The sequence below is a fragment of the Oryzias latipes genome, chromosome 20, assembly GCF_053564925.1.
Source record: "Oryzias latipes strain Hd-rR chromosome 20, Olatipes_Hd-rR_3.1".
NCBI lineage: Eukaryota > Metazoa > Chordata > Actinopteri > Beloniformes > Adrianichthyidae > Oryzias > Oryzias latipes.
In genome coordinates this window covers 21,757,262-21,776,979 of record NC_136256.1, presented here as the reverse complement: position 1 = coordinate 21,776,979, position 19,718 = coordinate 21,757,262, and the positions used below count along the sequence as shown (strand labels likewise).

Here is a 19,718-nt window from a genome sequence, read left to right as displayed (position 1 = left end):
TATTTAATAAAGCAGAGATTAAAGTGAAGATACAGATGGATGAAAGAAGCAGTTTACTCACCTGAAGTCTTCCATCGAACGATCACAGTCAAGATCAGGGAAGTGGCTGCAGATGCAAAAAGAAAGGTAAAAGCAGAAGAGATAAAAATAAAACGCTACAAGGTCTCTTTCTTTACTTCTGCATACAAAACCAGCCTAAACTATAGAACTTCAACAAGAGTAAACCGAAAAACTAAAGTACAAAAAGAATGTGTGAGCCTTCAGTTGTCATATACAGTATGTCTTGTTTAAAGTCCCACTCAGATCATCTTTTGATCTATTGTCAAAGTGGTCAGAGTGGTCTTTTAATTACGATTATGTCGTTTTCCGCCAAAAAAACGACATAATCATAATCAAGGTGTAGCACCTACGTCACACCTACAAGATTTTTCTAAGGACATTTTTGCATATGCTCCTGATTCACAAATTTTGAATTAACAAATATTCAGATATGCTATTGGATGTCTTGTCTCATGAGAAAAATGCCACAAAAACATATTAAAAAACCCCAAAAGACAATTTTCATTAGAGTGGGTCTAGAAGCGAATCAAAAGAACACTGACCCATAGGTGATTCCTGCAATTGTGCACTTTTTAAAGTGCATGATGTTACACGTCAGAGTTCCTGTTTTGTCAGAAAACAGGTATTTCACCTGAAAAATAGACAGAAAATAGGATTTGTGTCAGGAATTTTATAAAAAATAAAGTCTTTGTTGAGTACATCAGTTTCCTTCTCTGCAGCCAGCAGTACTGAGGAGGATGAGGAACTCACCTGGCCCAGTTCTTCATTAAGATTGGATGTTCGAGCCATGGCTGCGGTGTCCGTCTCTGAATAGTACATCTCCACATCCTGTGGAAAAAACGAAGCAGCTTAGTGAAAAATTGAGCCTATGGATTGTGTTTGTAAAAAATACAAATTTGGAACAAAGACTCTTCGCACCCAGTTGATGAAGAGCGCCTGTATAAACTTCACCACCTCCAGCGTGACCAGCAGGCTGATGGGGATCAGGTTGTTGTAGAGGATGATGAACGTCAGCAGGTTGTATGCAAAATTGGTCGAGATGTCGTCTGATATCAAACACAGAATGTCCTCGTTAAGAAACTGCAACCCTGCATGTTTCCTGTTGTTCTTCATCTGTGTGTGTGCTCACCTGCTGGGGACAGGTACCAGCAAGCTGCCTTTGTGTGAACTTTGTTCCAGATGGCTGCACCCACAGAGCTGACCAATGCCATGACCAGCAGGATACCAAACAGAACCAGGATCTGCATGTTTGTCACACGTTCCACGTTGGAGCGTTTCAGCGGAGCCTTGGTGGAGTTCTAGGAGGTGAAAAAGTCATTAAACAAGAAAAGATAAATAATAACAGCCATGCTGCTGAATTGCAAACGGCTTCCTTTGTTTAAAAAAAAATAAAAAAGTTAATAGGATTTAAATATACAGGTTTTAATAACCCAATAAAAAAACCTCCAAAATCTAAATGTGTTCAAAAAAAAATTCTAATTTAGACAACTGAGACCAAAAATATAAATAGAAAGAATATTACAAAAGCCTCAAAAGTCATTTAGCATTTTAGGCACTTAAATAACTAGATTTTGCCATTTTAAAGGATTTTAAAGCCTTAGAACAGGCTTTACCTGCATTAGTTTAGAGTCATGGCCAGTGTAGACAACAATTCCCACCACCCACTGGGTGTTTCTGAGTTGAGCACCACGAAGTAACACCTGGTCTGGACCCAGGGGTGCAGGACTGTTGGAAAAATGGTGAGGAAATAGTTTTAAACATTTGGGTTGCATGTATTTTTATGGCATTTCCTAAACTTCTCCATTATTTGCCTTACATTCTAATGTAAGTTTTATTTATTTTAAAAAAGTACTTTTTTCAGTGACATTTCTAATGGTCTGCTTACACATATTCTGATTATCCTATCTTATCTGATCATCCTAGGTGGTCATAAAAAGTATTTTATATATTTTTTTCCTTTTACTTTTCACGTGAAAACAAGAAGTTTGATCAGAATTTATAATTCTGTACTTTAAACTTTTTATTTCTAAGAAAAGATTTTCGCGTGCATCTCACTCACTTTTGACTGTCCAACCGCAGAGTACCAGTGAAGTCATAAAGGTGTCTGTTGGGCCCTTCACACTCCAAACGACCAGTCAGCACTATCAAATCCTCCAGACTCTGAAAACCAGCCGTGAGGGAAAGGCCCTAAAGAAACACAGAGCCACATGGAAAGCAGCTGAAAGTTCACTGAAAGACCACACAGAGGACAGAGAAGACGAAGGACCTTCAAAAAGACAGGAACCTGCCAACAAAGTCACACCTGTCTGATCTTCAGGTTGGTTTCTCCATCCAGGTTAGAGGTCTCAGTGTAGCACATGGCCTGCGGCTCACTGTGGAGAGGAGGGTGGAGCTTCATCAAAACACTCAACAGCTTAAAATTAGTCCTCAAACCAAAGACAGGAAGTAGATTAATGACTGACTAAAGTATATAATCAAGAAAATGATTCATTAAAACAAAAAAAAAAAGTTTAGGTTGATTATTTTAAGAGGATTTAAAAAAAGAACAAGTTGTCCTAAAGAGGCTAAATTGTTCATAAAAAAAAGAGTAATCAAAATCATTTATATGGAAATGATTAGAAAACAACTATGATTGACAGCACACAGTCACACACACAACAAAGTCTGACCTTGAGGACACAATAACCATATCAGCTGGAAGGTGCTGGCCATTGGTCACCTTTACAATGTCACCTACTGCCACCTTGTGGCCAGAGTACAGCAGTGCATCATCAAGAGAGGGGGGGGGGATACCAGGGGTCAGAGCAGGGGGCGAAACAGAAAGGTTTGAGAGAGAAAAAACCAGGAAGTCAGGTTAATCAGTGACCAGGAACAATGAAGACAACAGAGAAGAGCTTCTGATGACTTCACAGCGAGTTCAGCAAGTTTGCATCAAGACTAGACTACAGAGATTAGAATAAATGAGCAGCTTTAGGATAGATAAAAGTTTAATTAAGCACTAACATTTCAAGACAAGATGCAGGATAGAAACTTTCTAATATTAATAAATAGAATAAATTGTTATAAATGTAAATATTATAAATTCAAATTGTCAGTGTATATATCCTTTAAGAACAAAACATGACACAGGTATGCACAGAGAGGTTTTTTAAAAGTCCTTTTAAAGCCATAACCCCATAGGAGAGGTGTAAAAAGACGTGCAATCTCTTCAGAAAGCTGCTAAGTGGAAAAACACGTGGACAAGCAAGAGCACAGCAAATGTTACATCGGCTGTGACCAAAGCAATAAAGCCCATTATTCTGGAGGTTTGGTCCCTTTGGAGAAGCAGCAAAAAAATGGTTATCCCAGCATGCAGGGGGTATATGCAATGCAATTCTAGAGGGTTTTATCTGCAGCATTATCGATCTATAAACAAAGATTAGTCGTTGTTTTCTTTCATTTTAACATGATTAAAGCATTCCTTATGCTAATTCTAACATTTATTTTTATTTATGTGCAATTGGATAAACTGTCTTTTACAACTGAAGGACATTTCAGACTCTTACCCACTAACAAAACAATTTCTAAATCTTGTAACTTGACTGGAATTAACAGGAAAAAGTGTAAATATTTAAATGTAAAGAAATAAAAAACATTGATGGGAAATACAACGGGTTTCAAAGAAAGCATACACCAGTTTCTTAGAGCAAAAGCAGACATTAATCGGTTGGGACAGCAGCTGGAACAACTTCTCTTAAATGTCATCACAGGCAGCAACAACAGAGCCTAATTCCTGTTTAGCACACTTGTCACCAACATAACAAGCCCTAAAAATGTGATCTTTATTCAGCCTAATGGAGTGTGGCTGTGCACAGCTGGGTTTAGTTAAACAGGACCTTCAGCAGGAAAAAACTAATCTTTGAAACCAGTTAAGCACTGAACTGAAATAGATTGTTGGACTCTGACATACAAGCATTCCTCAGCTAAAGCCTTAGTCACATGCAGTGGAATGGGGGGGGGGGGGGGGGTGTTGACCCGTACGGGTGCTGGAGGTTTTTGGATTGACCGCAGAAAGGTAGTTTGCCCTCTCTGAGAGGATGGAGTGATCCTGCCCCAGGTGGAGGAGTTTAAGTATCTTGGGATTCACAAGTGAGGGAAGATCTGAGCCTGAGATTGGCAGGCGGATTGGAGCGGCGTCTGCCGTCGTGCGGCCTCTGTGCTGGTCCGATGTGGTCCTTGTTCCAGTACTCACCTATGGTTTTGAGCTCTGGGTCATTACCGAAAGAATGAGGTCCCGGATACAAGCGGCTGAAATGAGCTTCCTCTGAGGGGTGCCTGGGCACTCCCTTAGAGAAAGGGTGAGAAGCTTGGAGTAGTACTGCTGCTTCTCCACAATCAAAGGAGCCAGTTGAGGTGGCTCGGGCATCTGGTCCAGATGCCTGCCATGTTCCGGGCATCTCCCACCGGGTGGAGGGTCTGGGAACGCCTCGGGGTCCCCCCAGAGGAGCTGGAGGAAGCAGCCGGGGAGAGGGAAGTCTGGGCATCTTTGCTTAGACTGCTGCCCCCGCAACACGGTCCTGGATGAGCCGAAGAAGATGGATGGACAGACAGCCGGTGGAGGGTCGTAGAGCGGAGCGGCCGCAACTTCAAGGGAGCACAGGTGTGTTGTGGCTCTTGCATCCACCTTAGGGGACGTCATGAAAATGGAACCTACCATTGTAGTGCATGTGGTAAGTGTATCATGAAGTATTTGTGAGGCTAATGTAAGTTCCTTGCACTTATCACGTATGAGTCGAATGGTGCCCTTGCGCCAGACACTGTTCTACTGACTCACCGAGCCATCTACAATCTTAGTATTTTGTGCAGGCCCTATACAGGTTTGGTTATTTTCTTGCCCACAGTCAGCCTGTATCCACCCATAAGTGCGGCTGTGACTAAAGTTTTAGCTCAATTTCAGTTTGTGCTTGATGAGGATTTCTTCATTCTGTTATGTCATTCCTGCTGATGTGATCAAATGAACACAATGAAAGGAGAAAAAGCAGACAAGTGAAACATGAGATAGCCAAAGCTGAACTATGTGATGATAGGGATACCTGTTTCCAAATGATCGTCTGCCAAGCTCCGCTCCGCAGCACTAAGAGACAAGGACAACACAGCCGTCAGTCAGCCTATAGAGCGCGTCTCATGCAGAATTCATGGCCACTAAACTTTTGTGGCTTGCAACACAATGAGTGACACACACCAGCCATTCATCCAGGCATGAAAGGAAAACAAAACCCAAGCAAATAGACGCAGGCGCACACATGGAAACCCAAACAGTCAATGCACCTTCACGAGCTCACTCACTATACCTGTCGTCTTCTTCTTGTTTACTGTGTTGTCGGCTTTGTGTCTTTTCTGCAACAAGACAAACGGAGGGCCATCAGATTTCGTTTCCTTTTTAGGTGACCTTATGCTGACCTGCTACTTTAAAGATTTACAAGTGATTCAAGAGGCAAACTGGATCTTGTTACTGATGTTGAACTCACATAGTCCTCAATGATCTCTTTAATCCCAGCCACAGTGAGGATGAAGATGAGCGGGACAAGGGTGGTGTAGCGACCAGTGGGGGATACATCTGGGATTTGCTGATGATGGAGAAAGATTGAACAGGTGACTACAACAGGAGAGGTAACCTTTAGAGTGACCAGTTCGTGAAATATTTATCAGTTGTTTTAGACAAGGAAGTCTTTGGATTTTAATCTGGATTTGACACGGAGATCATTTAGATTTAATGCTTGAGCATCAATGTACCAAAATATAGTGAAATATAGTGAAGAAATTTCTGCTGAATCAATGTTTAGGGGAAAAACATGGTAATTTGATTACACAACGTAATCAGTTTATACTCTGTCTCACTCCAGCACTTTAGTATAGTATATTGTTGCTCAGAATGCATCAAAACGAACTAAAAATGTGTTATTTTTTTCCTTTGGGGATTTTTCCTGAAACAAATTACTATAAACATCCCAAGAAGGCTAGTTTTTCAACAGACTCAGCAGGATAAGTCATGGAAAAGCTGAACAGACTACAGAATCAAAGTGAAACCAGAGATGCAGCTCACAGTGTTGGCAGCTGCTGTTGTGCGAGTACAGCTTTCTTTACCTGCATGAGTGCAATGAACAGGAAGAAGGCGTTCGCTGCCCGCCTGATCTGCTCATACAGGAACCGGGGTAGAAAGGTGAGAACCCCATATTTGGTGGTGCTGCAGAGGAACACAGGGATGAATAAATTCTTGGAATTATGATGAAATAATGAGGCAAGAAATGCATTTGTGACAATAGGAGCTTGCGTGCATCCCTCTGTGTGCAGCGTGAGGCCAGGCCTGGGCCTCTTTTGACCGGGGGTCACGTCTGCCGCTTGCAGGGTGCATGTGTACACACAGGACCCGGGTCCTCCCATCTAATGCCCCCTTAAATGCAGATGTTTGAGTGTGTTTTTATGCACAAAGGTCTACTCTTTGGTAAATATTAACATCAGTTAGTGATATTATTTGTAGTTCTTCTTGGGTTTTTGAATCATCTGTCTTTGTATATCTTTCTGTGACCCTTTAAACCCTTCTCATTTAACCATATGTTGCCCCCTGTCACTTCACTCTCCCTCTTCTGTCCAGCCAAAAACCTAAGAAGGAACTAATAAAATAATTATTAATAAGAAAGTTTAGCCCAAAACACAACAGGAGCTTATTGAATATACTCCTTGTGTGTCTAAAATTCCCATAACCGTTTGTAACAGAAGACTCTGTCCACTACAAGAGGCTCTGGACTCCTGATTGCCCCGTTGCTGGACAGGACAAGAAAATAAAATAAAATAAATGTAGGCGCTCATGCATTAATGATTTGTACAGGATTTATATTTTACCCAAAATGCTTTGGGGGGCATCAATTTAAAGGCTGCACTTTGTTTGTTTGTTTAAACGTTGCAGCACTTACAAATCTATTAAAAAAGTCCAAATTGTGCTCAGACAGGAGAAACAGAGCCATTAGAGGCTGCACACAAAACAAACCTATAAATAGAGAAAGGTGTTTGGTCCAGCACACTAAAACCAGAATAAGAATTCCAAAAATAACCGTAAAAAAAGCTTTTCTGTCAAAAGCTGCCAATCTACAGCTGCATTGATTAGCCTCGATATAGCAAGTGGCTACTACGAGAGCTTTCACAGAAACTAAAAATAAAGTCAACCTTCAAGTCAAGGCTTTTTTTTCCCTGTACTGCACGGATTGAGTGAAGAGTAATGACTTCAGTGGCTTTGGGTTAATGGACAGTTCAGGAGTGCCTGTGTAATCTAAGAGCCTAGAGTGCATGCAACAATGACAATAACATTTGTCAAATGTCTACAACAGTTTAGACTCTTCTTGGAAATGATCACAAAGCTGCTTTTAACTCAAAATCTTCTCACATGAACAATATCATAAATGTAATATCATAAATAGAAACGATATTACTTTTGTTTTTTTAAAGCTGCATGTCTTTAATTCTCCCTCCAATAATTGTTGATCTATTCTAAAAGTGTTCCAAGTGATGTTTTAATCAAAAATTATGCCATTTTTAGTCAAAATCCAAAAACTTGTGTCGTTTTCTCAAACATAATTTCTGCAGAGTTCAGGTGATCATTAGAAATTCGCTTCTGGGATGTGGGTCGGATTGTTGGCGCGGTGTAAACCTGCCAACACTTCCCATCATTCCTTTGTTTGTCCGCATTCCTGCTAGCTTACAGCCCCTCACACCCCCACCCAACATTAGCGATGTAACAAAAACGGCGAGCAATATCAAAGCCATCCAGCCGAACAGTTTTGAGCCAGATACCAGACAGGGAAAAGGAGGACGTGCATGGATCTATTTGTCTGCAAGTGGATGCACCGGAATGGAGCAGATCAAGTAGTTCATGGCCTGCCTGTTGTAGTAACTAAGCCACTGCTACAAGCTTTTTCCAACAGCCGTTTTTTAATCCTGATTCACAGCGATTTGAATAAAGACATGTTAAGATTAATTTTCTTTATATGTTCCTTATCATGAGATAAATGCAACAAACAACATGTCATAAACACCAAAAACACAATTTTCACTGGAGTGGGTCTTTAAAGACACTTAATCCAAAATGTTGCTACTCCAAAGTTTATTTAATTTAATTCTTTTAAAAGTGCATTTATCTGCTAATTCACAAAGAAAGACCAAAATATATTTTCTGTTACTTTTCATACATGCTTGCTGGTTTTAGCAGCTGTTAGCCGTGGGGGTGAAGTCCTCCTGTTGTTTAAGGTCTTTGCTCTATTTATTTATTGATGTACACATAGCCTTTTTTCTTGTACATTAAAGGCAAATTCTGCAAATGTCTGACTGAAGGAGGATGAAATACAGTTTGTAAAGATTAGGAGGTCACTTTGGTTTTAAAACTCATGTTCCATCAAAACAAAACCTGAAAGCACTGAGGTGGAAATCTAGACAAATGGAGGAGAGGTCAGCTGGGCATTTAGATAAAGACAACAAGGCTTTAATCTCAGGAAAATCAATGAGCCTATTGAACCTTTAAAACAAACCAAGAGTTACAGGAAAGAACAAACATGAAAGGCCTTGATTCTGCAGCCAGAGTGCTCCTGCTTCTCCGATCATCACAAAGGAGAAGAAACGCTGCATGTGATCCAATCAGAGGAGACAGCCCACTTCCATAGAAGTGGATTTGGCTCTTTTCCAAAGATAAAGCTAGATTATCAAGATCAACAAACTGGCACTGAGGTTTCCAGTCAACGAATATAACACCGGATCTAGGTTTTACCCTGCCATGCTGCTTATTACTACAGCTGAGAAAAATAACACATGTTGAAGACAGCTGGGCTGATGTTGATAAAAGGACTGTTGGTGCACATGGGCCCTGATGTGACATAACAGGCCAAAATGTGAGGGAAAAAGGCTCACAGCATCATTGCAGAGTAACAGAAACAACAGAAGGTCACAATTAAGCAGGAATGCTGTAAAAAGGGTGTTAAATACACCTTTTGGAATGTCATCAGACATCAAAACATAACTTTTAATGAAATAATGAAGCCCAAATTTTGTCTTGTTTTTTTTTTAAGACAATTTGGATCTTAAACCATTTATATATATATATATATATATATATATATATATATATATATATATATATATACACCTTTTGTTTGAGTTATAGATTAGAAAGCATCAATAAAGATGATAGGTGTCGATAATTAAAAGACTATGCAGAAAACCTGCTTTGTATCATCTGCGGGGAAATGCGTTTGTACAGATCTGTACACATCTCTGACATGTTAGTGCCATATGAAACATCTCGTACTCTCAGGACCTCAGGGGCCGGCCTCCTGTTGATTCCCAGAGTCAGAACTAAACAAGGGGAATCAGCGTTTCAATATTCTGCAGCTAAAATCTGGAACAGCTTCCCTGAAGTCGTAAGACAGGCCTCTTCTGTGTTCAAGTTTAAATCTAGACTTAAAACATTTCTGTTTAGCCGTGTATATGACTGAAAGGTCCTATCTGCACTTTTCTTTCCTTTCCTTCCTTTATTTTTAAATCAATTTTCAAATTTTTTTTTTCTTTTCTTTTAAAGTAAATTTTACGTTGATTATTTCTATGATGTATTGTGATTTTAATGCATTTTTCTGTTTTGTGAAGCACCTTGAATTACATTGTGTACGAATTGTGCTATACAAATAAACTTGCCTTGCCTTGCCTTGCCAGATGAGTGTTTCCGGTCATTTATGACAGTTATAATATTTCCTCTTGCTCCCAAAGATCACTTTGTGCAGCATGATTTAGATTAAACTTCTTTGGCTCAAAGAAATGATGAGTGTTCTTCACAAAGTGTCTGCTTTGCCCATACAAGTGGAATGATACAAGTGGAATGATAAAACTGTCAAGACGTGTCTGCTTGGATTTGAACTTGATCCATTAACGCTGCACACAGTTTAATGTGATTTTGTCACTTAGATTCACTCAGCGGCACCATCGACTCCGAGTGAACTCCTGCAGCCATGCGTCTCGGAGTCACAAGCACAATTTCTGACCAATTCCTGACGGATCGGAGGAGACAGTTTTTAGCCTGGGTGCTACTTTGGGCCCGTCACACTTTTAAACAAACCGGCGCAGGTAAAAGCTTGCTGTAATTTATGTAAACACGTGTAAGTGTCTTTAATTCCACCTGCACTTTAAAACATTAATGAGAACATATTAATTAAGCAAGGCTTGTTGGTAAACCAAGCACTTCTCCAAGGCAGTTACAGTAATTCTGTGGGATAGCTCTGAATATTTAAAAAATCTATTCATTTGATGGGTGAGAATCGTTAAATTTAATGATTGCTTTTTCTCTTTGAAGCTATTAATAAAAACATTTTGTCCAAAAATGAAGCTCAGAGGTCCAAACTGTGCACTTCATAGTATAAAAACAAAAAAAGTAAAATACAGAAAAGGCTAAGAAATGTCCTTCAACTGGACTAAAACCTGTGAGCAAACATTCAGTATTGGAACATCGTTTAGGTCACTTGCAAACAGACCATGAACTATAACCCATCAGCTCTTATGAAGATGCACGGCAGATGGCTTTTACTTTTAAACAATACACTTTTACCAATTATGACAAATAACTCAAACGAAAAGTGTAAACATTCTCATTTATGAAGTTAAGATTAGTTAAGTTTGTAGGAAAAATGCACATTTTTAAAGTGAAAACATGTTTTTATCCAGTTTAAATTGAATTAAATCAATAAAAATGTAACTATTATTCATTTTCTAGGCACTTATAAAACTGTAAAGTTCTTAAAGGCGTCATTCTGCCTCAAAAGGTGAAATAAATGATTGTAATGGTTGTTGGAAGCACGTGCGTACCTGACGTGGTTGTCGCAGAACTTGGTGGTCTGCGGCCGGTTCAGCAGCACCGTCCGCGCCGTGGCGTCTATGGGTTCCGCCTGGGAAGTGGTCCCGGACATCTCATCGTCTGCCTTGCGGTACCCGGCGGACGAGCAAGAGGGTCCTGCACCGTTGGATGGATGGGAGAGAGGCGAGGCTGAGTGAGGTCGAGTGGGGGACAGAGAGAGGCAGACAGGTGGGTGGGGGGAGGAGGAAGAGGAGGACACACGAGGGGAGACGTGGTTTACAGCTCAAAAGCAACCAACTACAACCAGAGGCGGCCGTCTGCTGCAGCTGAGGGGTCGGTTAACTTAAGTGATGCTTCCCGTGGAGACACCACTCCACCCCTCGTCCTTCACGTGCAGTCAATCAATGCAGACGCGCGCGCAACGTGACGCCCCCGGGACCCCCCGCGTACATAATGGATTTGCTGAGGGGTGCACAATGGCTAACAAACACGTTTTTATCCGTCCTGAAACTTGCTCACAGCCCAGCGAGGACTGCGCTCAGATCCAGTACGTAGATCCAGGAAAGCGGTTCTCCTGCAGACTCCTGCGGCTCTCCGCCTGCGCGCACGGCTTTGTCATCTCCGGGCGTCGTGATCCCCGCTACTTCACCCCCGCGTGAGCCCCAGAGGCTATTTTTTCCCTCAAATATGTGACCAGCACAGCAGTTTTTTTATTAAATCATTTGTTTTTTGAGGGGAAGTATCAGAGAGCACAAGAAATGAGCGCTGCAACTCCACAACAACGGCGGACCTGGGCGAGGACGCATGCAGCAATACGCCCGGGTTCCTCCTCATCCTCCTCCGGCTTTCCCTGTTGGAAAGCTTCCGTTCCCGGCAAAAGACAGTGTCGCCCCGCGCTCCGAAGCTGTCATCGGTGTGGCTGAGCTCACAGGGAGCCTTTCCTCAGGCGACCCACTTGCCTTATGCTGTGATGTCGAGCGGTTCGCCGTGGAGCGCTCAGACACGCAGGGGAAGCCATACGGAGCCGCTTCAGCGCTAAAACGAGCAATGCCGGGGCTCCGATTTAAAGGGCCAGAAGCCCCATATCGCCTCAGGTCTTGTGGTTGAGGCGCAGATGGCTCAAATGATACCCTGGGGTCCTGAGCCGTCCATCGGGAGGTCGCTTGACGTCACTTCCACCCTACTATGCCTCTCCAAGTCCAACGTTCTGCTTTTCAAACCTTGTCATCACCTGGTACAGAGGTACTCATAATCCCACATGTCTGCAGAACCTGACACAACCTCTTCATGTTTACAAAAATCCATATAGAATCAAGATAATTGGAGAATAATTTAACCAAAAAGCTAATATTTTTAGAATCTGTGATTCCTGTTGATGTGGGAGTCTGGAGAAAACAGACTAATCACATGAATAATTGATGGAGCCTAAAAAGAAAAAGGAGAAAGCTCTGGCACTGTGTCTACCGATTGAATTTCCAAAGAAGCAAAACTCCATTTCTGCAGCACTATGACACCGTAGACGCACCATTCTCCTCCCTCATCAATAACCAAAATTGTATTAAGGTCATTATATTCCACTCAAGCGGTTTGGCAGACAACGAAGCATTGAAGCAAACAGGAGAGAGACAATTAGGTAATGGACGTTGAACGATCGTACCTGTTAGCACAACAGATAAACACTTTTCCATTGAAAGAAAAGTTGTGTTTTGGTTCAGATTTGTGTGCTTTTAGACTTGTAGTCACCCAAAAGAGATTTACTTCCTACTGGCACACAAAACAGAGAACAGGGGTCAAAGTCTGTCTAGGCCAGGTGATAAGAGCTTATCGCTGATCTCCATATCTATGAACAGGCCTTTGTAAAGCTGCGGTTTGAGTAAAGCCTGCAAAACAATTTAAAGACACAGACATGACCGGAGAAATACAGGTTAAAGACCTACTCCGATGAAAAACATGTTTTGACCTACTCCGATGAAAAACATGTTTTGGTGTTTTTAACATGTTCCTCTGGCATTCTTTTATGTTTGAGGATATATTTAAAGAAAGTTAAGCTTAAAATGCCATCTCTAAGTATTTCTTTTATTCAACTTGTTGAGAATCAGGAGCAGACGAAAAAATGCAATTGGGAAAAAACTTGTATTTGTTACGTAGAAAATAAGAGTGGGTGGGCAAATGTTGCTAGCCATTTTTGCTGCGCCAGTATTGTTAGGTGTTAGGTGTGAGAGCCTTTAAGCTACCGGGAGAGCATGTAAACAGAGCTTTCAGTTATGGACTGTATGATAACTGGACCAAGAGAGAATGACCTCACCCATAGAAAATACACCTCATACCAAAATTAAGCCAATTCAGTCGCCATTTTTCAGCGATACGAACGTCGCCATGTTGGAGCCAGATGGCAGGGATTTGTCCAAGTCGGTCAGAGTCTAAGCTTATAGGGTAACTAAAGTTGCCAATCAGAAGTGAGCATGTTCAAAGTCCACACCCCTTTCACTGAAAGCGGCCTCAGCAGAATCTATAAAAATAATAATTAAGGTAGGGGCTAGGGGGCACCACATGCCTTTATTGAGGCATCCGATTGGTCACTTTACATCTTGAATAACTTGCTATATAGAAAATGATGTAATGCAAAGAAATGAACATGTTAAAAAAAAGTTATCAGTCCAAGAATGGTTATTATAACAGAAAGACTGAGTAGTAAGTATATATTTCTCAAAAGAAGTCAAATGGGATTTTGACTTCTTGAAGCCAGCAGGTACTTCCTCTTTGGAATGACAGGGGGGTGTCGATCAGTCCAGTTCTCATGTGCACTCTTATGGGTGACGAGAAGGGGGGCGGGCTTGCCTCGCACCAACAGTGTCGCCCTTAACTTAGAAGTAAATTTGTTATGGACTGCTGTTCTGTTGCTCTGCAGAAACAATTTCCTAAAATAAAACGATGACATTTTTTTATTTTATTTAGGCCAAAACAGCTTAAATATAATTAAAAGAAAACTGGGAAAACACGTTTAAAACAGAGTATTTATCTTTTCAATTTGTTGAGAATCAGGAGTGACGAAAACATGCTGTAGGGAAAAAGGTCGTATTTGTTACGTAGAAAATACAATGGGCGGGCCACAAGCTTCCTGCTACACTATGATGATCGAAGTAGGTCTTTAAGGGTGAGAAGCATGGTCTGGAAGTTTTCTGGGATATTTGTCCTAGTTTCAGTTATACTTTATAGAAATCCACTTCTACCCTCAATTTTTTAACCCCTGCAGACTACCTCTATACAAAGAGATCAATAGCTTCTTGCTCAGCACCACACTTCAGGTATAATTTATTTCTGAAAAGATCAATGCCTCGGTTACTCATCTCTGATGGAAGAGAGGTGCATCAGCATCTCATTACTGATGTACCACTGATGAGTCAGCAGCCAACTCTATCACAGCTGAGATAGGTCAATTACACACACAAGAACCAGGAGAGCCAGGCATCTACAGCACATCGGATAACCTCTGGGTACAGCAGGTAAGACTAGACTGATCCACACTCAACACAGCACGAGTCTGCCAGCCACCCATTTGGTTGCTGAGCTTTAAACAAAATAAGCTTCCTTACCTAGAAAAAAAACTAAAAGTGTTGAGGATTTTTACTAGTATTTTTGTTACTGATCTTATCCAAATTTGTTTTGATACCATTGAATGTTTGTAGAAAAAAGAATAATAGATAACACACATTTACACTTCAGGAGTTGACAATTTAACAATATGCCACCTTCCCTCCTCTTCCTAATAACAGACTGTCTTGGTTCCAAACTTTCACTGTTAAAAAGCAACCTTGGCATATGAATAATGGATCGACACAGGCTGCATAATTCATCTGCATTTTCCAGTATAGCAGAGCATATTACACTAGACAGTCTCCGTCGGTACTTCGCCTGAGCTTCCACACAACGCCAAAACCAAAAAGTTTCCCTAACTACCGGCATGAACCAGAGCAGTGTTTGTCCAGCTAAAAGTGTAGCTTCAATTTGGCTCCAGTCAAGCAATAGAAAAACATTGCGATTGAAAAAGAAGAAAAGTAAATGCGGACGTTTCTCCACTTCTGAAGTCAAACACCTTTCATGTTTAAACCAAAGGGTTCGCTATCTTTCATGCTAAATCAGCCATTTGAGGTCTAACTGACCAAAACCAAGTGAGAGCCACAAAATCCCAGTTTACCATTCAGAAAAATACACTTCATCTATGTTTTTGTGACCATTAAGCCATTCATTTATAAAATCTAGTTTTCCTTAGAATAATAATAAATGTATTTCTGTAATATATTTTATCATTCAAATTACAGCTTTAACTACTTTTACTTTTGACAGCAGCACATTTCAAAATAAAATACACCTTGTGTCAAATAAGATTTTATTTGCTTACAATTGTATTGCATTTATAAGAACTTTGCCTTTCAACAGCAACTAGATACTGGTGTGCTGCCAAAGATAATATGTGCTTTAAACTTATTCTAATAATAAACAGCTTTGACAATAGAACATTTAAACATATTCTTGCTCAATTATCTGCATTTAGAAAGAAGGGTAAAGCCCTCTAGATTTAGTCTGATGTCAGCAGTGGTTGAAACAAGAAAAAAAGATTGATTTAGTTTAAAAACATAAATGACAGAACTTGTCCAAATAGTTTGCTTTTTTTCTAATTCCTCCACAATAGAAAAAATAAAACAGCAGTATGTGTGTATTTTCTAATATTTGTTCCAAGCTGCTTGCTTTTTGATGCTTTCATCCCAGTCTAGTTTAGGTGAACAATATCCCCTCTGGCCTTGGTCATGGTGGACAGGTTGCAGCGTGACTGTTTAAGGGTGGGGACAGGCGTCTTTTATACTGATAACCAGTACAAACAGGTTACTTTAATACAGGTAACCAGTGAAAGTCAGAAGATCTTATTATAGGAGAAGTCACTGGTCTTTGACAGACAGAGTTCTTGGTTGTTTGCAGGAGCTACTTATTTTCTGCACGATTATACAAATAAAGTCTTTAAAAATCCTAAAATGTCGATTTCTGGATGCTTTTGATAAACCAATGACTGATAAAGATAAAGACTTTTATTACACCTTTGTGTGTTGAAACAAATTAGTATTCCTGTTCCAGCAAAAAGCAACAGCGTTTGTTGGAATTATTGTCTAAAATTAAAAAAAAAAAACACTGTCTACTACAAATTCCAGTGAAAGTGTCCTCAAAATTGAAAACCACCCACTGATCCAGTCATGTTGTTGCATAATTGTCTGTTTTTAGCTGTTGCAGCAATGTTCAGAAGCACTTTTTACACATTCACTTTACATATTTTTTCCAAAAAAACAAAAATTTGTTTAAAAAAAATAACAACTTTAAAAGACAGCTCTTTAACATGGAGGAGATGACTAGTTATAATTATTTAATTAAATTATTTAGCAAATGTCATCTAGAAAAAGTGATAGCTTTGCTACCCCATTAGATATATCACCTCTTGAATAAAACCCATCTGCTGTGCAGTCACGAACACATTACCAACAGAGCGCCGTCTGCCTCGGCGACCACTGTGTCCCATGATTCCCCTGGTCTCCTAGGTGACCAGCAAGCTCATTCCCAGGTCTTGCCTAACTTGTAGATCCATTTGCCGCCTTACCACAGTAGGAAGTAAGACGAGAAAGCCTCTTACGGGCTACAACAGAGTACAAACAGAGTGGACGCTATAATCCAGTCTGTGTCTGCGCTGCAACTTCACGTCCTGCTAATCCAAACCTGATCCAACAGGTGTGGCACACAAATGCCAGCTCATGTTACACCAATTAGTCAAAAATGTTCAGATGTTCACACTCTACCAAACACACACATTAAAAAACACAGTTAAAGCCAACATGCAGCTACTCTCCCACAATTCTCTACTTCCCCCTTACAGCCGTACTAGCATGCAGCAGTGTTCATGTACATGCTCAGTTCAGGCAAGCCGTGTTTATACTTGATCTGGTCTACAACATGCATGTGTTTATTTTTGGCGTCTCAATTGTCCAGCTTCCAGACCGATCCAGTGTCGGTGGTCTCTACAGTCTACAAGCCCATGCAGTGAGAGGGTGATGTCCTGTACAACATTTATCACTCCGGGCCCCGAGGAGCTACGGTTCATTCTGGGTCCACAGAACATCCCACTCTTTTCTGCAAGAAAAACAGACATCTTGACTCTTCACTGTAGCTCGTAAGGGCCAGGGGTTAGTGTGTGTGTGGGGGGGGGGGACACCTGCTCCTAGCTGTTGCACATCACAGCCTTTGGCACATGCACCTTGGGACTCCGCTCACAAACGGGGGCATCATCCAGTCCAATTTGAGCAAACTCACTTTTGTCAAACCTGTCTGTGAGGCGGGCACGCATGGTAGAACCGGCGCCCTGGCCTGGGTCCTGCAGCTGAGAAGCCTCCTGTCTAATGGTGCTCAACACTAACTGCTCTGTGGGGGGCAAAGGGGGGCCGCGGCAGGAGAAAACAACACAAGACATCAAGTCAATAAACTCTTCTCATGTTGTGCTTTCTTGATAGATATCGAGATATTGTGGAGCAGCACTTGCAGAGCTTCCCACAGAGATGGACGCAACTGTAACGCTTGCCCAAGATTGCCCCCTTGTGAGCAGCTCATGTAAACACCACATTTGTGGTCATTTTTCGAGCATCTTCTTATCTCCTGCAAAAGCTGGGGTACCATGAAGACGAGCCATTATCTCCCCAAAAACAGATGGGTTGTAAACATTTAGCTCAGCAGAATGACTCAGATGAGCTGAGAACATCAACAACGAAGGAGCTCCTAATTTAATAACAGCACAATTTCATTTAATGAGTTAAAAAAAACATATTTAGGGTGATAAATACTGACAAAATACATATAAAAACCAGAACACTGCTTTCTTGGTGTACCAGTTATATTTTACAGAAAGGAAACTACCCAATTTTCTTTTATTTTATTTTACTGAAATAACTTGAAGATCCTTCTGTTAATTTTTAAATAAACGTGACAGATTGGCAGCCCCAGATGATGTCGTCTTCTGGGATGTGATGGCTTGCTAATTGGAGCAAAGAATCAAGAGGTCAGCCTCCAAGAGATTACATTAAAAGCAACATAAAAAGCAAGGAGAGAGCACTATGCATTCAAACATAGGTAGCAGGAACCTCCCAAGTTCATAAAATAACTCAGCGTGACTGCCAAATTAAAATCTGACACCTTTCCCAACCCAATTCTTTTGGGAAAAGCAGAATGTGTTCCAATGTGCTGCTATTGTTTTACACACAAGAATTTTATGGCGTTAACGCCACAGAGTTTCAAGGAATCGTTCCCCTGAAGACTTTATTCCCCAGCAGGCGTTCATCTCCACTCGGAGTTTGCCCTGCTTTCTATTTCTGGAAACAGAAAAGCACTCACAAAAAGCACAGCAAACCAGATGACAACGTGCCAATCAGAAGTCACTGGATGGGACAAACACATGCTCTGCTCTTCCAGAGCAATCCAATTACATAATGGTTTGTAAAGTGAAAATAAATAAATCATCTGCATTTGTTTTCTAAAGCCTAAAAACTTGAATGTCAGCTTGTGTCTTAAGAGTAAAACTATTTTTAAAGAAACTCTTTTCAACGTGTAGTATTTAACCTGGACACAGTTTAGGTGTGATAGGTTTTTGTTATTTCTAGTGGGATCAGGAGTGTGCTTTAGAAAGTCACGTGGTTTTTAAGTCGGACAGGTAATGGGATGTTATAGGATTGATTTCACGGTTCCATTATCTAGCACCTTGGTGTGCACAATTACTTTACCTTATATTTTTCTTAACATGGGGGGGGGGGGGGGGGGGCTGTCAAAATCCAAGGTAAGTAGAGTTAAAACAAGTAGCAACTGGAATAATATAAATATTTAGTGATGTAAGGCACATGATCCGTTACGGCTATTTAAATATGCCAGACTGTGATACTTGAAGCAGGCTCCCGCTAAGATGTCCTTGGATAAGTGTCAAAAAATGTATATAAAAAGGGACAAATGCTAGAACATCCATTCAAATATATGCCGCAGTCCCTGTCAAAATACGGCCAACGTTGTTATGCTGAGCACATCGCAGATCCGCACTGGTCCATCACATGCAGGCCGCCATATGTCCAAAAGTGACAGGCCCGCTGGCCGCTCTTTGCAGCGACGGACTGCAGTCGGAGCTGCGGCGGAAGGAACGCAGAGGATGGAGCAAGGATTCACGCCAGGTGTGGGCTCGGAGCTTACCTCCCTCGCTGTGTATCTTCTTGCCCCGCCGGTTGAAGTACATCTTGGTGAATAAAGAAAGTCTCTGTGACTGGAAGGAGGAGGCCGGAGCGGGGACATTCTCATGGCTACCAAAGCGAGCAGCGCACAGCTGCCCTGCGATCGGGCTGCGGCGGCCGGACCAGCTGAGGGAGTTCGGTTGTCATCATTTCTCGATTGACCGCAACGGAAACGTGAACAGGTTAGATTAGCCCAACGTCAACGCAAAACGTTACTAGAAGGGCGTATTTCCGGTTTTTGCTTTCAAAATAAAACGTTAAGCTTCACAAAACACTCCGTCTTGATACTCGGTTTTCATAAATGTTGTTTATTTGCATTAATCAGCAAGTTAAATTTCCTGCTGTAGTTACACAGATTTATTAGCTTTTTTAAGCATATCCTGTTCTTTGGAAACTACTAACATTTTGAATATGACTTTTTTTATTACTCCAAAACAATAAAACTGACTTTTGGATGAGATGTTTCCAGATTTTTTTTAACCAATTGATAATTAAGTTTA

The 19,718-nt window shown here is 41.1% G+C and overlaps 1 protein-coding gene across 14 annotated transcripts in view; it reads right to left on the bottom strand.

Moving 5' to 3' along the window:
- Window positions 1–19,458, bottom strand: part of atp8a2 (ATPase phospholipid transporting 8A2) — a 47,555-nt gene extending 28,097 nt beyond the window's left edge. For 3 of the 14 annotated variants that reach the window (XR_013652112.1, XM_023950229.2, XM_020712405.3), the window contains exons 1-16: window positions 19,181–19,429; window positions 17,270–17,377; window positions 10,933–11,110; window positions 6,184–6,283; window positions 5,568–5,666; window positions 5,391–5,436; window positions 5,133–5,173; window positions 2,730–2,803; window positions 2,363–2,432; window positions 2,120–2,247; window positions 1,674–1,785; window positions 1,190–1,358; window positions 979–1,106; window positions 811–888; window positions 603–691; window positions 62–106 (exon numbers count right to left, since the gene is read on the bottom strand). Coding sequence is in view for 13 of the 14 variants with exons in the window: in XM_023950229.2 (XP_023805997.1) it covers window positions 62–106; window positions 603–691; window positions 811–888; window positions 979–1,106; window positions 1,190–1,358; window positions 1,674–1,785; window positions 2,120–2,247; window positions 2,363–2,432; window positions 2,730–2,803; window positions 5,133–5,173; window positions 5,391–5,436; window positions 5,568–5,666; window positions 6,184–6,283; window positions 10,933–11,110; window positions 17,270–17,377; window positions 19,181–19,223 (1,508 nt within the window). In the remaining variant the exon portion in view is untranslated. Of the gene's footprint in view, window positions 1–61; window positions 107–602; window positions 692–810; window positions 889–978; window positions 1,107–1,189; window positions 1,359–1,673; window positions 1,786–2,119; window positions 2,248–2,362; window positions 2,433–2,729; window positions 2,804–5,132; window positions 5,174–5,390; window positions 5,437–5,567; window positions 5,667–6,183; window positions 6,284–10,932; window positions 11,111–11,711; window positions 12,109–16,444; window positions 16,631–17,269; window positions 17,378–19,180 lie in introns of those variants that run through there. The other 11 variants (XM_023950230.2, XM_078938497.1, XM_023950231.2 and 8 more) reach the window with 9 other exon arrangements.
- Window positions 19,459–19,718: the final 260 nt, after the last annotated feature.